At 37.9% G+C, this 21,775-nt stretch overlaps 1 protein-coding gene across 1 annotated transcript; it reads right to left on the bottom strand.

Annotated features, from left to right (window-relative positions):
* Positions 1-891: 891 nt before the first annotated feature.
* LOC126824768 (serine racemase) lies at positions 892-17,662 on the bottom strand. Its single transcript, XM_050554141.1, has 8 exons — positions 17,474-17,662; positions 11,123-11,164; positions 9,111-9,277; positions 7,434-7,518; positions 6,598-6,724; positions 5,643-5,821; positions 4,247-4,297; positions 892-3,504 (listed from the first exon to the last, which is right to left on the bottom strand). The coding sequence occupies exons 1-8, from the start codon at positions 17,660-17,662 to the stop codon at positions 3,364-3,366; spliced, it is 981 nt and encodes a 326-aa protein (XP_050410098.1). The 3' UTR covers positions 892-3,363.
* Positions 17,663-21,775: the final 4,113 nt, after the last annotated feature.

The raw sequence follows: 21,775 nt of genomic DNA on the forward strand, positions 1-21,775 counted from the left end.
AAGTCATGATTTATATAACTTTTGTCCACAGCAAATAACCACAGATGAGTTTAATTGTTCAGTTTATGAATTATACAGAAAAAGATTAGAGTGTTTGTCACTGGATGGGGGTTGGATGACCGAATGGTTAGCATGTGCGCGCTGTATCATAATGTCTGTCATTGAGTCAACTAGCGATTGTGTACGTGACAAGGAGTAGGGTCGCCTGTCCAGCCTCGTGGGTTTTCTCCAGGTCCTCCGGTTTCCTCCCACTTCTAAAGGCCACTACGTGCAAGCGGATTATTGAAATAAAATTGAACCATATGTTAGTCCCAAAATGACCTACTTTGTGTTGAGTGGACCTTAAAACTCATTTCTCTCTCTCTCTTTCTCTCTCTTGTCACTGGATGAGATGTTTTTCAAGATTGTATAAAGCAACCCCTGCTAGGGAGCTTAAGTTTTAGATGTTTCTTGAAAGTGCATAAAGCATTCCACTGAGGACATAAAGATTTAATATAAATACTTACGGTGTTTAACGCTTCATGAACACAATACTGCCGTCAATTTAAGACGGGAGTAAAATTTTACCTGGACAGCACTGTTTCGCCTACTGTCAAGGCTTCTTGTACGTGTATGTCAGTGTGTACATGGTTGTAACTTGTTTTTTTTTGTTCCATCCAAATGACAAGGCAACACTTCTATTGTCAGCCCTGTAGGCACTACCCCTACCAAATGGGGAAAAAGGGTTAGAAATCCCCAGACTCTTCCATCACTCATGAAAAACAAATGCCTCGTTTTAAAGAGTTAAGATGTGAAAACAATATATAAAGTCAATGGGTCTTATTTTAATTTATTTTATTTCTTTTCTATAAAAATATTCTAAAAAATAATACATATAAATATTTTGCTGTTTTTGAAGCTATGAATAAATTTATTGCTTTTTGATAAAAAAAATTATAAAAATAATACATTATAAATATATTGATATTTCTGAAGCTATGAAGGTTATTTATCTATTTTTAGCAAAAGAACATTTGATAAACGGGAGGAAGAACCTGTTGCTAAAAAGAAACCAAAGCCATCAGGAAGCGGTGGGTTCGGAAATTTCAGTTCATGGTGAAACTTTCAGATTGTTCAATTCAACCACAAAAGTTGTTTTATTCAAAGACTAAAGTTATGAAAGAGACACTTGTATGTACGACCATTGGGAAACTCTGATGTTCACTATCAAACACATCTGGTAAATTAAATGTAGATGGTGGCCGGCCAAAAGGTTTTCCGTTGATAGTTTGAGTGGCAATTATTTACCTTTAAACCATCCCTTTAAACAGTTCATTATGGTGTTAAAACACTTAGCATTACTTTGTTATCAGAACATGAATTAAATTAATTAATATGTTTCCCAGGAATGATCTGGTACTATTAGGGCCTGGTGTCACAATACATTCTCAGACTTAAGAATTTACTCAAAACTGTTTGCTTTATTTTAACTAAACTATAGCCCTTAATAAAACTTTTGTAGTTTTAATGTATCAAATACATCAACAAAGAAACTATGTGCAAATTTTTGTGTTTCTGGATCAAAGGTATTTCTCATAAACAGTGATTAAAAGTTGAGTAAATTCTTAACTTAAGTCTGACTCTGAGAATGCTTTGTGAAACTAGGGCCTGGCCTTTAGGTTCTGTGTTACTATCTATAATTCGAGTATCCTTTAAGAACTATGGTACTATATTTTATTCACACATGGAGAGGCAAGCCAGCTAACAGTTGCTAAATGTCATCACTATTTAGATATTATATGTCTGTTAATGGAGATGTGCTTACAAATATTTTTGTAAAGTGTAAATATGTAAATAGATAAACCGATCAAAAATACATTTAAATTTTGTTATTTTTTATGGGGACATTAATGAAAACTAAAAATATGATTTATCGATATTCAATGCCCTGCCGAAAGTTTTTGGACTAATTATGTTTTTTTTTAATAAATAGAATACTTTTGTTGTGTATCGCTTTAAACTCTATACCGAATCTTTATACTGATATGATGGGCCAATATATAAAGATATCAAAAAACGTATAACAAATAAACATATACATAAATATTTATAAGGGGGGTTGGATGGCCAAATGGGTAGCATGTGCGCTTTGTATCATAAGATCTGTCATTGAGTCATCTGGCATGGTATCGATTCCCCGGTTGTACGTGACAAGGAGTAGGGTCGCCTGTCCAAGCTCGTGGGTTTTCTCCTTGTCCTCCGGTTTCCTCTCACTGCTAAAGACCCCTACGCGCAAGCGAATTATTGAAATAAAATTGAACCTAGTTGTGTCGAGTGGACGTTAAACCCCATATCTCTCTCTGTCTAACATTTTATAGAAACCCTATGTAATAACAGTCTACAAATTGATTTTCAGGAAATTAATCAAACCTGGATCTGGACGGAGAAGGAGGAATCTAGGTAATAGTTCTGACACCCCCCTGAAGGTCAATAACCATTACAATGGCTAGGGTCAGAGTTTGTCTACGTATTTACAAACTAGTAGAGCATTATTAACTGTCAGTAGTGATGAGCACTAAGTACATAGAGAGATAATATACAGATACATTAGTTAAAGAGTTTAATAAAGAGTTGGCCATTTCTTGGTATAATAATTTCAAAATAGGTGATAAAAAAAGAAAATATTGAAAATTTCAGTCAAATTACGGTAAACCTTAGCTTAATTTTAAATGGACGACTGTTTAAATCCAAGCTGTATGCAAGGCATCCGAGGTTAGACAGAGTTGATTTTGAGCTTGTCATGTAAATAAAGGTCAAATTAATAATTTCTATAACATCTAAAGCCTAAATAAAGACTTGCAATAGGCAGATTTAGCACTTGCATGATGCATGTTTAAGTATCCGCGCATTAATACTAAGGGAGATAATTTATATATACATGGAGGCAGACCACCATTAAATTTCACCATCTCGGTACTCACAACTTATAACAATTCTCTCTGTGTCTTTTTTCTCCCCAGTTGCATGCCCATTTTTTGTTGATTGGTCTAGAATGGACAAAGAGGTTTTGAATTAACATTTTCTGCCAGGTTTTGGTAAATATTCATGATTTTGAGGCGGAAGGATAACAGAGTTATCAGTTGGGTTACGGTGAAATATACGGCAACCAGTTACATGTTTTTAGTATGCTTCTTCAAGTTTGTGTATCTCAGAATTTTGGTGGTCACCATCATACAAATGACCGTTTGTTCGTCTGTTGTGAAAAGCAGGGGGAAAAGTCGGAGGTGGGCAAAGAGGCCAAAATTAACATTGAAGTCAATGGGGAAATTAATGGTGGTCTGCCTCCATATATATACTAAGGGAGATAATTTGAGTATACACGTATTAATACCAAGGTAAATGATCAATATCCACATTTCCCCCACACAATATAACCCCTACATTTTTAATGGAACTGTCTAATGTTTTAAACTGTTCCGATAAAACAGCTGCTACAGCTGCTCCACTGGCTGCTTCCACAACCAACTGAAATACAAAATAAAACACGACATTATGATTAAAGTTAAACTACCCCATGAACAACTGAAATATAAAATAGTATACAATTGAATGAAACAACATAGGCCTAACTCCAATTAAAACCATGCATATTTGCTTACTGCCAGCTTTGATCAACAACTGGGAGCTTCGGTGGCTCAGTGAGTAAGACGTTGGCTCGCTAATCTGGAGGTCCTCTGTTCGATCCCTGCATTGGCCGAGTAAGTTCATCAGGATTTTCCGGCGTGGTTCCTCCTGGCAAGGAACAACGAATAGTTGTTTTGATTGGACGATAAACTGAGGTCTCTTGTACACATTGGCGTACACATAAAAGATCCCTTGGCAGTTGGAATTCGATAGAAGAGTAGGCCAGAACGCCGCAGTCCGGGCAAAATTTTCCTCATAGCACACGGCAGTAGTAATAGTAATCGTACGCCAGTGTGTAGCCTACACGGCCGTGTACCTTGATTTTCCGTGTCCCCTTCCAGGCCCTCTGCCCTGCACCACTGCCAATAAGGGTGAAATTGACCAACACCGAGATCGAACGCAGGACCTCCAGGTTTGCGAGCCAATATCTCAGTCACTACGCCACCGCCCCCTCCCCTTTCCCCTCCCCTCCCCCTTGTGCACGCATAACTCCCAAATTCAATAATGGATGATTAGGGCCTATCCTTCAAATAATATGTTAATGTCTAAATTTTTCCAGATTTGATATAATTTATTCACATACTTTCATTCTTTGAAACACGAATTGCATTCCAACTTTTATTTCTTCATTATTCTGAAATATTTAATGAATGTTATATTAACAAAAGGTTCTTGTCATAAATAATGGATGCTAAAAAAAAACGTTCCTGTTAAACTATGCTATTTATAGACAATAGATTATAAGGAAAATTGAAATGGAATGGGGTTTAACGTAGGCCTACTACTTTTCTGCACCAACCGAGATAATAGAGACTTTTGGCAAGCGTAAATTCCTGGTCCGTAGCGCGTATCTGTGTTGTATCCGTAAGGATTTTGTGTGTGACGTCATCAATGTGTGTGTATTTCTCATCCGTGGTACGGCAGCACGTATCAAACAACTTTCATACGAAAAAGGTCTGTATAACATTGTCGTCTTTTTACCGTCTTTTGTGCTACTTGTAGACGCTGAATTGTTGTATCGTAGCGTTTTTATGAATCTATGTGTATTCTAGAACACGAAGGTGTATATTAGATGTGATTTTATCACTGATAAAGACTGGGATTTAATCATTATATTTGATGGGTTTTTCTCAGAATTTTCATACTTTTCTTGCCTGTCTGTCTGCATGCTGGTTGATGTACATGCTAAATTTAGGGAGGTGGGACTTTGTAAATCTGTAAATGATTTTATTCTATGGTAAACGGGTATAAACTTTCTGAAATGATACATTAGTGAAACCAAAAAATGCTGTCGAGTTGAAGTTGAAGATATTTTAATAAGATTCGACATTAATTTTTTTTTTTAAATAGCTCAGCGACTGTCGAGCAACTTCACTTCCTCCGGGAAAATGTAGGTTAGGTGCTTGACTAGTACTAATGGTGATCTTGGTAGATATCTGCCATCAATCATGCTTTAATAGAACCCAGCTCAGTTCAGCGATGCATACGTACGCGACGCGAAAATCTGGCGTCTTTTCTCGTGTGGAGTGTGCGCATGCGGATGGTTAGGCTACGTCCTGGCCCACAAATATGTGTTCTCTTCTAAGTCAGTCAACCATTCTTGTTGCAGCAAGCGGGCCTAAAGGGCGATACTGAGCGCGACCACAAACGTGTCGGTCACATTTGATTGCTTAAAAGATCCATATACTGAGCAGGACAGTGTCTAGTTTTTCGAATGGGGCGACAAACTAAGGTCCCATGTACACAATAGCATGCACCCTTGGAAGATGATATTCGAAATAAGAATAGGCCGTAGAACTGCTGTCCAGGTAAAATGTCCTTCATAGCACACTGTATGGCGTATGCCCGTCTTCATTAGCCCAGTCGGTGCAGAAAAGTAGGACGTTAAACTCCATTTCATTTCAGGTTCTCTGTGTTACACGATTAATCTAATCACCGGCTTGTAGATAAAAATCGAAACTCTAAAAGTTTCAACTCACCACTGTAAATACTTCCTTCTCCACAAGTTCCAATAAAATAGGCCACGTAAGATGGCCGACTTGTTGTAGTTTAATACCTTCAGCTATGGTGTCGAGATATTGAGGTGGATTTGGCCACAGTCTTTCCCCAGACGTCAGACATTTCTCCAATATCTTACCCTCTGGTTCAACAGCAAAAACTGAAATAATTAAATGAAAAATATTTTCGGTTTCGATATGTTTAACATTCCATTCTATTGATGTGATATTCCAAATTTTTGCTCAAGTGAGACTTTCAAATTTGGATTTGGATTTGGATTTCATTCTCGATCGTTAACCATCTTCCATAATTATGACTTCCGTTGATCGTTTCGTTTAGCGATTTTGTAAAAACTATCAAATGAGAACTTTTAGGGGTGAAGTTCTAATCGTGGTTGTTGCATCAGCAGGGATGTCTTCGTGCTTTTTCTTCATTAGTTGATACGTGTCTTCAGTGTTGTTCCCCAAGCCGCCATTGAGATTAACAAAGTCGGGTGATTTTGAAATACTGAATGTTTAGCAGCTATAACCTTTTATAGATCTCTAATCTAATGTTAATCACTGCATCAGTAGTTGCTATTGGAGATAAAGCCTGGAGGTGTGGTGTAATTTATATTTATAGCACGGCTTTCATGAGTTAACAGGTTTAAACAGCCTCGATGTTTAAACCTGTTAACGAATGAAGCGTGCTATAAATGACTTGAAACATTGAAACCTGCTCAACATGCTTGTTGTTATTGCACAGAAAACCCACCCCACTTCTCTATATGATTTTTACTAAAACTAATGTAAACCAGCAAAAGAGTGCAATAACATTGAACATGTCTAGTTATTGCACGGTTAAGCTCCACCCAATCTACTAGGGGAAACAATCTGCTTATTCAACGAAAAGAACGAAGGATGATTCCTCGTCCATGTTACAAGAGTTATTATTTACCTTTAATTCCAGGTTTTATATGTTTAGCAGCTATAGCTATTCCTGATATCATTCCTCCACCACTTACAGAAACCAAAATGGCATCTAAATCTGGCACCTGTTCTAGAAATTCCATGGCTATTGTTCCCTGAAAAAAGATTGGGATGATATTGAGCTTCGAAATGAAATACATCGGCAATAAGATTAATAATATGGTTATGATTTACGCCCTATTGATCTATTTGCCCCAAAAATCATTCGGTTAGTGCTGCATCATAAGGTACGCCATTGAGTCAAGTGACGTGGTTTCGATTCCCCGCTTTTACGTGACAAGGTGTAGGAACGCCTGACCAACCTCGTGGGTTTTCACCGGGTCCTCCGGTTTCCTTCCACTGCTAAAGACTCCTACGCGCAAGCGAATTATTGAAATAAGATTGAACCATGTGTTAGTCCCGAAATGAAATAGTTTGTGTCCATTGGACGTTAAACCCCACCTCTCTCCCTCCCTCTATTTTAAATTTCATTGGGACATATTTTGGGAAATATAAGTCGAGAATGTTAATCTGTTAATCCGACGAGCGAGAGATCATTGGGGTTTTGGAAACATTAATCTTAAATTTCGTTTCAAACGACAAATTTTGAAAGAATGGAACCCAATGTTACACAAAAAAATATTTTATTGAATGCCTTGTTAAACACAACCACGTCGACATCTTCTGGTAATTATTATACGACGAGCCAGAGGTCAAGGGGTCATAGAAAACAGACTGTACTCACCTGTCCAGCTATAACACCATAATTTCTGGTAATACGACGAGCGAGGGGTCAAGTGGTCATGGAAAACAGACAGTACTCACCTGTCCAGCTATAACATCATAATGATCGGATGATGGAATTATTTCATAATTTTTCTCCAGTGCAACTTTCTCACAAGTTTCTCTTCTAAAAAACACAACCCAACAATAACATTAGAAGACGTCCAATATACATCCAAATTACAGATGCATTTTGTAAGATTTAAATAGAGATCTGACAGTTCCCGCTATAATAGTTAAAAACTAGATAATGAAAAGGGAATATCTTGAAAATTTCATTCAAATTACTTAATTCTGAGCGACGTTGGGGCTGTTTGGAGAATAGTGGAGTCTCGATTGTGACTGCTACCATTGTTACTATAGTAAACAAAGTCTGGATTATCGTTTGTTAATTAAATTATTAACCACCAATCGTGTTTAATTCCGTTGAAAACCTCGTGCATCCCAAGGCAAGTTAAAAAAAATGTCTAATTAATAATTTATATAACATTTATGACCCAGGTAGATTTAGCTCTTCCGTATTGCATCTTTAAACATGCATTATGCAAGAGCTAAATCTGCCTATTGCAGGTCTTTCGTTAGGTCTGAAATGTTTTCTAAAGTATTAATTAGACATTAATTAACTGATCCGGGCCTTAATCAACTCTCGATGGCATCAGTTTTCTCCGATATCAAATAGATTAGAATGGTTCAGCGATACTTTGATTTAATCAAATATGGAGGACCGAGACTTAGCTTCGATCAACCAGTACGGTGGTTGAAATTATTGCACACGTCTGTCAAACCTTCAAAGGCTAATATCTTCGCTTGCAATAGAGTAATTTGAATGAAATTTTCAAATTATTTATTTTACATCATCTACTTTCGAACTATTATAGCAGGAATGGTTAGTTCTTTACCTAAATCTTACATAATGTATCTTTAATAAACGGTATAGTAAATCATGAATGGATGAATGCACTAAATGGAGTTTAACGCTCGGCCTTATGAGGACGGACATACGCCTTGCATTGTGCTTTGAGGGAAATGTTGCTTGGGAAAATGATTTCTTATGGTCAAGGTTTCTTTTACGTGCACGCAAAGGTATATACAGTTGTTTGTCCCATCCCAACGACGAGGCGCTGTTTTTTTTTTGCAAGGTCCTCCGTCCTGCACTACTGACTCAGCCAACACCGGGATCTAACACAGAACCTCCTTGTTAGCGAGCCAGCGTCTTACTCACCGAGCCACTCAAGCTCCCGACATACGCATGCACATAGACTAAGAGTGGGCGAAAATGCAACTATCCCAACAACACCCTTCTTCCGTGGTTTTGTTGGTGAGTTAATATTGTTAAAACATAACCATATCACCCAACCTTTTCTTTATGCCCGTCTTCATTAGCCCAGTTGCAAAGGCTGATCTAAAGCGGTCGCACCTGGCGCACGCCCCCTCCCCCCTAATCTGGATCAAGGGGACGCACTGGGACCGACTCAATTATGTACGAATCACGGATCGTAATGTACAATGACAGCTTCGATTTAAACCAGTAGTTCTTGTTGAATCTGGCACCCAGAAGCCCCCTCCCTCATCCCCCCGTCGTGCGAGTCGAGCCTTTGGCACTCGCTAGGTACGGTTTCGCCACCCATGCGCCCGCCCGCACCCATCCATGGTCTCTGGATCCGCCCTTGGAGCAGAAACGTAGGACGTAAAACCCCATTTCATCCATTCTTTCTTTACCTGTCTGAGGCTAATGGTCCACACTCCGTTAGTTCAGCACCATATCCCTTTATAGCAGCTTTCTTCACAGCCGATGTGTAACTGGGTACAACTATGCTACACGGAAACCTTACAGATCTGGCCGCGCAGGCTAGAGCCTGCCCATGATTACCACTACTGTGGGTAGTCTGGATTACAAAATATAATCAGTTATTTAATTTTTAAAAAATGATAACAAATGGGCATATAAAAATTAAAATTAGTAGAAATACATCCAATGAACTATCCCAAACTCGAATGGAAATACATCCCATGAACTGTCCCAAACTCGAATAGAAATACATGAACTGAAATTTCCCAAACTAGAATGGAAATATGCCCAGTGAACTGTTCCAAACGCAAATGGAAATACATGAACTGAACTGACCCAAACTGGAATCGAAATACATCCAATAAATTGTCACAAGCTCTAATGGACACATGTACATCAATGAACTGTCACATACTCGAATGGACATATATACATCAATGAACTGTCACATACTTGAATGAACATATATACCTCAATGAACTGTCACATACTCGAATGGACATATATATATATCAATGAACTGTCACATACTCGAATCAACATATATACATCAATGAACTGTCACATCCTCGAATGGAAATGGCCCAAAATTACTACAGATGTTTCTTAGTCATGTAAGCTAAAGCTATACAAATGATAATTGCTGTGAGGTGTAAGCATGCACTGCATCGTACACAATACCCGTCACTGCTGGAGAGATGATTTTAATCTGGATTTTCGAAGTTGAACGCTACTGGGTAAAATATAACCTCGGGGTCAAATGTCACCAGCCATGCCGTGTCGTGCCAGTTTAAACAGTTACAAGATCGGCTACATCACAATGACGTGAGAGAGAGAGAGAGAGAGAGAAATGAGGTTTAACCTCCACTCGACACAAACTAGGTCATTTCGGGACTAACATATGGTTTAATTTTATTTCAATAATTCGCTTGTGAATAGGGGTCTTTAGCAGTGGGAGGAAACCGGAGTACCCGGAGAAAACCCACGAGGTTGGACAGGCGACCCTACTCCTTGTCACGTACAACGGGGGATTCGAAACCACGCCAGTCGACTCAATGACAGACTTTATGATACAGCGCGCGAACGCTAACCATTCAGCCATCCACACCCCCCCCCCACAATGACGTAGTTAGGTTCCGGGTAATTTTCCAGTTGCTTTTCTGAAGTCTTTAATCCCGTTACAATGAATAAAGATAATAGATATGTCTGTATTTAACGTGGGCTTAAAGGGGGTCAGGCCCGTAGCTAGCAGTGGGGGGGGGGGGAAGAGGGACAGCTACCTCCCCTGGAAACAATCGGGGCACCCAATGGTGTCTTTGTCCACTGGGGAAAGATTCGGTTCCCCCAATGGGTGCCTTTGTCGGCCCTGTCCGTTGGACGCAATAGGAAGCCAACGACCAACATACCACTCTTGTCCCCCCCCCCCCCCCGCTAGCTACGGGCCTGGCACTTCCTTCAAGAAGCCTTCTAGGTTTCCTTACAAGTATTCGGTGCTCATACGCATTGACACTCGTTCATCGAGTCGCTTTATTACAAATGGCGCTCGAAAGCATCATGACATGATACTGAGTTAGAGACTTGCCTCCTTTAATTTAATCGACAATATTTGTATAGATAAATGAAAGTTGTGTCACGATATTGTGCTGAGTGTGTTTAATTAGTCCTATTAGAAAATGATCTTATTTTTTAAAATATTACATGCAATAATAAAGAAATTAAGGCACACAATCGGTATATCACGTGCTTGTTTTAGCTGACTGCCTACAATGCATTCACAAATTTCATCAGAAATAAAATTAGTAGAAACTACACTAAAAACGAAGCCGGATCAAAATTTGGTCATATGACTTTAAATCACGCACACCTCAGGAATGAAACAAAATTCTTTAATAGTTTAGAATAACCTCTCAAATAAGATTAACGTATAATAAACATATTTTACCACGCCCACTACTGCTCTATCCTTCTCTTTTAATTTCAAAACCTGAAGAAGAAAAAAATGAAAAGGAGATAATTAATGTTTAGGATGTCTCCACATAATAATAAATTAGTATTTTGAATGCTTTGGTTAATGTTGATCCAATCTGATTAAAACACAGATCCTATTTCGTTTCGTTTTTTTTATAGTTCAAAATTTCATTTTACTTGTCTTCATTACACTATAGGATCGGGAAGACTTATCATTGACGAGTTCTGGATGATGTGAGGGATTAGCCAATTGAACGGTCTGTTCCGGCGACCTTTTGGTGTGAGGTGCACGGAACTGTGGGTAATCCACTAGAAACATCAATGCTGATTGGTTAATAAAATGTCTGACGTTATAGGGTCAAAAGCGACCTCCCAAAATAACTGGTCAGATCTTCATGTAGTGTAGGCCATCGAAAGTATATATAAAAAAAAAACGAAACGAAATATAGATCTGTATTTTAATCAGATTGATGTTGGTCATAATTAGAATATATTTTTTATCATTTAAACTTTTGATAAAAATCCCTAAACACTTTCTGATCGTAACTTAACATAAACACTATGCATAGTGAAAAGGGGAAATAACTCTGATAACCTTTATTGGAAATCTTTGTGTATCTATGGACTTATTCGTCTCTGGGAATTAAAGGGTGTATGACTCTATTCTTTGGGACCTTAAAATAGACGAATATGGGTCTAAAATAAAAGCATATATTAATGTAGATGAATGTATATAAAGTGATTTAAATGCAATTTAAAAAAAAATATTCTAATTAGTTATGTTCGGTGAAATACGTAAAGAGCTCATTCTACACATTTTTGTTTAATTATCATTTTGTCATTTGTGAATCAGCCATTACTAATTACTGCCACATTGCTTTGTAGCATATGGTGTTCTTTGTTTATTACAAATGGCGCCTGAAATTATACAGCACACGACTCGTGTACTGATTTTAAAGGCTCAATACCACTCTTGTTGTAACTGAATAATATGTCCCAATCTTTATTCTGGTCAACAAATTGTACTATTTTACAATATTCCAATTAATTGATGATACAAATTTCATCTTAACACACCTTATTTAAAAAATTTGAAAAATTCAACATAATGGGTTGAAACGTCTAACGTGAACCTTTTCATATGAAACTTCGATTTAAAAATATTTTCGAACCCTCTGGACAAGTAAAATAGGATGTAATGGATAATTTACACAACAGGTAGGACACTTAAACATCTAGTACTTAGATAGAGATATTATTTATTTTCTGGAGCTTTCAAGCCAGCAAGGGTGTTATTGTCCCTTTAAAATGAGTAATGTGTCTTAAATATTGGGTATATGGATCACATATTTTCACGGCAAGATAACCACACTAATATTGATTGAAATGGCTCAATATTGAATTCTAATTCCTGTTTTTAATGTTTTTTTAATTTTTTTGTCAACTGGCTTGTTTTTTCGGCGCTATTGCACTTTCGTACCTCTACCAGTTCCCGTGGTCGTAGGAACTTGAAATTATTAGAGGATGTTAAGGGGGACTAGCAATGACCACACACCAAATTTCAGCCGAATCGATCAATAACTTTTTATTGTACTGACCTTTTAATTTCTAACGAGAGAGAACTTCATCTGTTTGACGCCATTTGCTTTGTTTACTATTTAGACTCGAATAACAAGACACTAAGACGGAAACCGACACACTGCACTAGCTGCCTATCTCTGCAGTTCATAAAAATTAATATAATTTTCGTATACTTTAATTTTTGCGCGAAGCCACCATGTTCTATAAAATACTATTTGGTGTTGATCAGTGGATTGGCCTTTAGGTGTAAATATTGTCGTGACCTTGATTTTGACCTTGAGTCTTAACTTCCCATCCATATCAGGGCCTTTGCGTTTATAATTGCCGTGGCCTTATTTCTTACTGTATTTTCAAAGTTAATGTTCGAGGTGAAAGCAGAGACGACGTCCTTCAGAAAAGATAATTGGTTCAAAGTCGTAGGTCAAGGTCATAATACAGAAAACTAAACTCAAACTTTTCAAAGTCATTTTTTGAACATTTGACCTTGACTTACGACCTTGACCCCATAACCGTTTTCGAAGGCTATCATCTTGGCTTGAATCATGGACGTTTACCTTGGTTCTGTCACACACTGCTCGGTCAGAAAAGGGTCAAACGCAGAGGGTCCGTGTCCGAAAGGAAGTCAATGGGCGTGGTCAATGTGAAAGGTCGTGGTGACCTCCACTAGTCACCGTTAACCATCCGTGACCTTGACCCTGACCTAGTGTCCGAACTTCCCATCCATCTCGGGCCCTTTGCGTTTATGCGTGCCGTGACCTTATTTCTTACTGTATTATCAAAGTTAATGTTCGAGGTGAAAGCAGAGACGGCGTCATTCAGAAAAGATAATTGGGTCAAAGTCGTAGGTCAAGGTCATGTTACAGAAAACTAAACTCAAACTTTTCAAAGTCATTTTTGGGACAGGGCCAGGGTAAACGTCGATGGTTCAAGCCAAGATGATGGGCTTTGAAAATGGTAATGGGATCAAGGTCGTAAGTCAAGGTCAAATGTCCCAAAACTGACCTTGAAAAGTTTGAGTTCAGTTTTCTATAACATGACCTTGACCTACGACTTTGACCCAATTATCTTTTCTGAGGGACGTTGTCTTTGCTTTCACCTCAAGCATTAACTTTGATAATACAGTAAGAAATAGGGTCACGGCAAGCATAAACGAAAAGGGCCCGAGATTGATGGGAAGTTTGGACTCAAGGTCGAAGTCAAGGTCACGGATGGTTAAAGGTGACTAGTGGAGGTCACCACGAACTTTCACATTGACCACGCCCTTTGACTTCCTTTCGGACACGGGCCCCTCTGCGTTTGACCGTTTTCTGACCGAGCAGTGTGCGACAGGGCCAAGGTAACCGTCGATGGTTCAAGCCACGATTATGGGCTTTGAAAATGGTAATGGGATCAAGGTCGTAAGTCAAGGTCAAATGTCCCAAAACTGACTTTGAAAAGTTTGAGTTCAGTTTTCTGTAACATGACCTTGACCTACGACTTTGACCCATTTATCTCTTCTGAAGGACGTTGTCTCTGCTTTCACCTCAAGCATTAACTTTGATAATACAGTAAGAAATAGGGTCACGGCAAGCATAAACGAAAAGGGCCCGAGATGGATGGGAAGTTTGGACTCAAGGTCAAAGTCAAGGTCACGGATGATTAAAGGTGACTAGTGGAGGTCACCACGACCTTTCACATTGACCACGCCCATTGACTTCCTTTCGGACACGGGCCCTTTGCGTTTGACCCTTTTCTGACCGAACAGTGTGCGACAGGACCAAAGTAAACGTCGATGGTTCAAGCCAAGGTGATAGCCTTCGAAAATGGTTACGAGGTCAAGGTCGTAAGTCAAGGTCAAATGTCCCAAAACTGACTTTGAAAAGTCCGAGTTTAGTTTTCTGTAAGATGACCTTGACCTACGACTTTGACCCAAGTATCTTTTCTGAAGGACGTCGTCTCTGCTTTCACCTCGAACATTAACTTTGATAATACAGTTAGAAATAAGGCCACGGCAAGCATAAACGCAAAGGGCTCGAGATGGATGGGACGTTTGGACTCAAGGTCAGAGTCAAGGTTACGGATGGTTAACGGTGACTAGTGGAGGTCACCACGACCTTTCACATTGACCACGCCCATTGACTTCCTTTCGGACACGGACCCTCTGCGTTTGACCGTTTTCTGACCGAGCAGTGTGCGACAGGACCAAGTTAAACGTTCATGATTCAAGCCAATGTGATAACCTTCGAAAATGGTTACGGGGTCAAGGTCGTAAGTCAAGGTCAAATGTCCCAAAAATGACTTTGAAAAATTTGAGTTTAGTTTTCTGTAACATGACCTTGACCTACGACTTTGACCCAATTATCTTTTCTGAAGGACGTCATCTCTGCTTTCACCTCGAACATTAACTTTGATAATACAGTAAGAAATAAGGCCACGGCAAGCATAAACGCAAAGGCCCCGATATGGATGGGAAGTTTGGCCTCAAGGTCAAAATCAAGGTCACGGCAATATTTACACCTAAAGGCCAATCCACTGATCAACACCAAATAGTATTTTATAGAAAATGGTGGCTTCGCGCAAAAATTAAAGTATACGAAAATTATATTAATTTTTATGAACTGCAGTGTTAGGCAGCTAGTGCAGTGTGTCGGTTTCCGTCTAAGTGTCTTGTTATTCGAGTCGGTTTCCGTCTTAGTGTCTTGTTATTCAAGTCTAATTAGTAAACAAAGCAAATGGCGTCAAACGGATGAAGTTCTCTCTCGTTAGAAATTAAAAGGTCGGTAAAATAAAAAGTTATTTATCGATTTGGCTGAAATTTGGTGTGTGGTCATTGCTAGCCCCCCTTAACATCCTCTGAAAATTTCAAGTGCCTATGACCACGGGAACTGGTAGAGGTACGAAAGTGCAATAGCGCCGGTCTTTCTTTAGGCCTGAAATGTTATCTAAATTATTAATTAGACATTAATTAACCTATCCAGACCATAATCGACTCTAGATGGCATTTAGAGTGAGCCGATTTACTGCATAACTTTCCTTCACAATTTAACGATTAAATGGATAATCGAGACTATGCTGTTTATCATACTGACTTTAGTAATGATGATCAAGGCTAGGCGGAAATTCAATCGCTCTGTTCTCGATTCATAGTGGATCAATTTGAATGAAATTTTCAGCAAATTGCCATTACATTATCTAGTTTTTAACTATTATAGTGAGAACTTCCAACTCGTTATCGAATCTCCCATATAATGTATCTTTAATATTTTTCTTCGGATACGAGCTAATTTTAGGTCCAAGATCTATGGTCAGCACTCGGCAAACCTCAGCAGTTTCCAGTACCCTACGGTACCGGAATCCTCCGAGGTTTGCCAATTGCTATGGCCAGATCTAAATATCAAGGTCACCTGAAGACCTACTTGTTCTGTCATCGACCTTAAAGTTAACTATATGTCTTGTCCGTGATCACATAGCGTAAACAGTTAATTTTAACCAATGATACAATAATAAGTTCTTTATCGCGGGATCAGTAACATAAAGTAGAGAAGGGCCATGGGAGGTATAAATATGTATATGTGTATTCAGGTATCCATTTATTAAAGAGAATATGATGAGGATCAAATCACACCAACTTGTCATTTGGTAGAATTTATAGGATTGGATATTGTTTACAGCTACAAGAGAGAGAGAGAGAGAGAGAGAGAGTTGGTTGGGAATTAACGTCCACTCGACACAAACTAGGATATTTCGGGACTAACAACATGGTTTTTAATTTTATTTCAATAATTCGCTTGCGCGTAGGGGTCTTCAGCACTGGGAGGACCCGGAGAAAACCCACGAGGTTGGACAGGCGACCCTACTCCTTGTCACGTACAACCGGGGATTCGAAACCACGCCAGTCGACTCAATGACAGACTTTATGATACAGCGCACGCACGCTAACCATTCAGCCATCCAACCCCCCTAACTGTAAAAACAGACTGAATTTGGGATAACAGCGAAAACATCTGAATTTATGATAACTTCGTGAAAAACACCTGAATTTACGATAACTGTGAAAAACATCTGAATTTAGGATAAGCATCTGAATTTAGGATAACCGCGAAAACATCTGAATTTAGGATAACTGTGAAAAACATCTTAATTTAGGAAAAGCGCCTGAATTTAGGATAACTGTGAAAAAATCTGAATTTAGGATAACTGTTTACATAGAAATCAAAAATCATATTTTTTTTGTAGGAATATATACATACAATTCATAACCTGGATGAAAGAGAAACTCAATAAAACCTCTAACTCGATTTTCACCAATGAGTTTGAAACAATACTTTTTTTTTAATTTTGCGGTACGATTTCTACCGATCATCGGTGCCTATACATTTTAAAAATATGTCATCCCTGGCTTTGAAAGAACCAGTTTTCTGATTTAAAAGGAATTTGAAACAATCTTTCTTTTTATACTTTTTGCGTGACGATTTCTACCGGACATCGGTGCCTATACATTTTTAAAAATATGGCTTCTCTGGCTTTGAAAGAACCATTTTTCTGGAGATTTTCTACTTTTAAAGGGATTTGAAACAATCCTCGCTCTTTTCACATTTTACGTGACGATTTCTTTCGGACACCACTGCCTATACATTTTAAAAATTTCTCTTAATTGATTTTGGAAAAAAAAAAATTTTCTAAGGATTTTCAACAATTCTTTGTTTACACTTTACGTGAAGCTTGTTACTAAACAACGGTAGCTAAAAAAAATGAGAATACTTACGGAATTTATGGCTCCTCTAACTTTGAAAGAACCAGTTTTCTGGAGATTTTCAGCTTTAAAATATATGTTTCTTCCGGTTAATCCATCGATAGTGCTGTTTGTAAAAATCGGTGTCCTATGAATAAAGCCAGAAATACGTTGACACGCTTCGGTAACATCACCAAAATATACTTGTCGTTGTGTACCCATTATGCGATCTCTGGAAGCTTTGAACATAAACCCGCCTTAAATATTGGTGATAAGCCACCCCCACAGTTCTATGTATTATTCCTCCGGGTTCCTCCCACTGCTAAAGACCTCTACGCTCAAGTGAATTATTGAAATAAAATTAAACCATAAGTTAGTCCCGAAATGACCTGATTTGTGTCGAGTTTGTTTCTCACTCTCTCTGTATTATTATAAAGGTGATAATGTTGTGAATTGTTGGTATTTCCTTCTTTCAATATATCATTCGTTCATTTAAACATTTCTATTTTTCTTATGTTTCTATTAATCCTGCGAGGTAATTAGACGTTAAGCTACTTATCTAATGACTGATCGTCGACAGCTGACACATTAATGAGTTTAATTACTATCTTATTGTCTATGTTATTGTAATGTCTTGTATAGTTTAATCTCTCCTCTTTAATTGTTATTAGTAACCTTGGTGTATATTGTTAATTCCTAAGATACCATTTTATTATAAATACCGATTTGTACATTGACAAAACATTCTAGGTTTCATTCCGTTTCCAGGACAGTTACTCTGCTTGTCGGACGTGCTGTTCTCCGTATATGATGTTTAATGTTTTCCGGTAATAAATAGTCTCAAGGATAGTTCCAGTGTTTAGTTATTATCGAAGATTTACACTGTTACAGATTGGTGGAGTGCTTTGTGAGGCAAGATCTCTGAACCTCTTTCAAGCGAGTATCCCAAAGAAAAATCAGATATGGAGCAGATAGTGATACCAGATGAATTGGCGGAAATAATGAAAGTAATGAAGATCAACTCGAAGGCCAACCAATGGAGGATAGACCATAAAGGTAGTAACACTTCCATAGTTTTAACGTGGTGCAGTTTTCATCGTGATTCAGATATATCGAATAGAAAATCTACTAGCAAACAGAACAGAGATTTTCTAAGAGGCCAGCGTTTTAAGGAGATGATTTCTGCGAAAAGATCGAGCGTATCATCAATAAATTCGATTTCTACAAAGGCCGACATCGCAATTCAGACCAGCAAGATATCGTCAACCAAATCTAGTGAATGTCAAACAGATTGTCTTGGACATTCGGATAAATGTATAATGGCTATTCCGGACACATATACAAAGAGTGTCCAAACCCTTGACATAAAAACCAATACAGATTTGGTCAAACCGGATGTCATGGTAGCTTCAACGCCACAGATCCAAGAAACAGAAAAGGTGTTAAAAAGGCGTGTTAAGAAGGGACAGCTTGAATACTTAATCTGATGGAAGAATCAACCTGCAACCAAAAATTTGTGGGTGAAGGAAGACAAGTTGGACCAGAAAGCTGTTTCCTTTATAGCTAACTATCCGAATAAAATTGCTGGCCCAGAGCAGTGGTTTGTAGAAACGTTGATAAATCAACATAAACGGAATCAGGAAGAGCTTAAGGTCTTCCCGAGAGGCAGGTGGACATATCCAGATAAATCAAGTTTGAAATTAGCAGGATTTACCCGAATGGAAATCAATCAAAAATCTGGAAAATTACAGTTAAATGTGGAAAGGCAGGGTCCAGGTCCGAATGAGGAAGATGTTTACAGTCGATTTGACCTAGAGGACTGGGACATTATTGCTAAAGAAGATCCAGTATTCTTTCGGAGTATCAAACACGCATTACCCCCAGGGAATTATTCATTAAAGTGATTGAATATTGTTTTATGTTGTGTTATTAAAAAAATGTGAATTTGTATGAACTGTTTTAAACCACTGACTTTTTATGTATTCACTGATCTCTAATTATTTGCCTTTATTTTATAATGTTTTGGATAAGATTTATTATTACATTCCCGTTCGAATGTTGCTATAATTTATTTATTCTGCATAAGCAATTAAATCGATATTATCGATGCCGTAGATTAATTCATAAACACTTTAGCATAAAAGCTTCTTTGGAATATTATGTTTCATTTAATCGTTTAATTTCAAATTTTAGTTAATTCATAGTATAGTATCTTATTATTGTCGACATTTTAATTATTTATTATTATCGCGGACTCAAATATATATGACGTCATAAGCCATTCAGATTATATCCATAATGATGGACAGTTATTGCCTATTCACAGAGTTTATAAGCGAGTAACCCAAATTATTATTGTTTAACCCCCCCCCCCCCCCATTATATCTTTATCTTGTTTATATACTAAATGTAAATTAAAGTGAAAAGGCTTCATACATTTAAAACAAACCTGACCTTTTAGCGGTATTATCAATGTTTATTTTTTTTTTGTTATTATGATCCGAGGACGAATCATTTTCACCGCAGAGGAAATTATAATGGTGATAATGTTGTGAATTGTTGGTATTTCCTTCTTTCAATATATCATTCGTTCATTTAAACATTTCTATTTTTCTTATGTTTCTATTAATCCTGCGTTGGTAATTAGACGTTAAGCTACTTATCTAATGACTGATCGTCGACAGCTGACACATTAATGAGTTTAATTACTATCTTATTGTTTATGTTATTGTAATGTCTTGTATAGTTTAATCTCTCCTCTTTAATTGTTATTAGTAACCTTGGTGTATATTGTTAATTCCTAAGATACCATTTTATTATAAATACCGATTTGTACATTGACAAAACATTCTAGGTTTCATTCCGTTTCCAGGACAGTTACTCTGCTTGTCGGACGTGCTGTTCTCCGTATATGATGTTTAATGTTTTCCGGTAATAAATAGTCTCAAGGATAGTTCCAGTCTTTAGTTATTATCGAAGATTTACACTGTTACATTATTTCATTTTGTGATGTGATTGACTAATCCCGGACGTTCTTTCAGGATGACCAATACTGTGTACAGCGCCACGTTCATTATAATGATCGTCACTATTGCAGTAGATTGGAATACCTGCAGTGTAGGATAAAGCACGAGACTGAGGTTATGCTGGGGAAAAAAGGGCGGAAGAAAATAACCTGAGAAAAAGAAAAATCGAGGCCGGCAGACCGAGGTTTTTCTCTCGAGGTTTTTTTTCTGAAGTCTCACTTCCCCAGCATAACCCCAGCATAACTGAAGTCGAGGACTTTATCTTGCTTATAAACCGTCTATGTTTACAGGTACGCAAGATGAGAATATCCCAGAATTCCCATAAGAAAAACCTTAGATCATGTTTTCTTATGGAAAGAACCCTATCCTGGAAGAATAACCTTCAGAAGAATAACCCCAAATTTCCCTGTATATATCCAAAGCCGCCCCCGACTTTCGGACCTCAAGTTATTCCGGGCATAGAATATACCCCAAATATCAAATAGATTTACCGTTACAGGTTTATAATTGTTTTAAATGGTTGACAAGGAACAGTGTCTAGTCTTTCCGCGGGTTTCTGATGAAAAAAACACGTGCTCTGAGAAATAAAAAGACGTGCTCTCAGAAAGTTTTAACTTTGGGCAAATGTCCACGCCAGGGATCACTGAAGAGACTGCAACCTATATAATGAAATACTAAATATAAAACATCAAAATACAGTATAATATACACATACTTAAAATTAGGAACAACATGTATGAATAATTATATAGTTATGGACCATAGGATCTTGCACAATCTAGTTTATCAGTTTCTGTGTTTTGGCAGACCTTATCGAGTTTCCGCAGATGGTACGCCAGAAAATCACGATTAAATTTCTCGGCTAACACCGGAATCGAACACGAGATCTCAATGTTAGCGAGCCAACATCGTAGTCACTGATGTTTTTTTTTTTTTTTTTTTTTTTTTTTTTTGGGGGGGGGGGGGGGTATGGTTAACGCGTGTCCGTTGCATCAAGCGAATTAATTAAATAACATTGAACCATGTGTAAGTCCCGAAATGACCTAATGTGTGTCGAGTGGACGTTGCCCCCCCCCCCCCCTCTCTCTTCATCTCTCTCTCTCTCTCTCTCTCTCTCTCTCTCTCTCTCTCTCTCTTGTCTTGTAGTCAATGAGCCATGCGATATTATTATCATATCCATGAATTTATTATTTTTAATTATTTTACACACTCCCGTGTTTACCTATCTGAATATGACAAAACATCTATTATTACAAGTAGGTCTTCTAGAATAATTTGATCGTACTTAATTCTTCCCGGGCAATACCCC

Source organism: Patella vulgata, chromosome 6 (genome assembly GCF_932274485.2).
Source record: "Patella vulgata chromosome 6, xgPatVulg1.2, whole genome shotgun sequence".
NCBI lineage: Eukaryota > Metazoa > Mollusca > Gastropoda > Patellidae > Patella > Patella vulgata.

What these genes read in the sequence shown, in the direction of transcription:
- LOC126824768 (XM_050554141.1), bottom strand. Translation starts at nt 17,662, where the DNA reads ATGGGTACACAACGACAAGTATATTTTGGTGATGTTACCGAAGCGTGT. An exon ending in TATAAAACCTGGAATTAAAG is followed by an intron (nt 5,822 to 6,597) that starts GTAAATAATAAC and finishes TAATTATTTCAG; the next exon opens with TTTTTGCTGTTGAACCAGAG. An exon ending in AGAAGGAAGTATTTACAGTG is followed by an intron (nt 4,298 to 5,642) that starts GTGAGTTGAAAC and finishes TAAATATTTCAG; the next exon opens with AATAATGAAGAAATAAAAGT.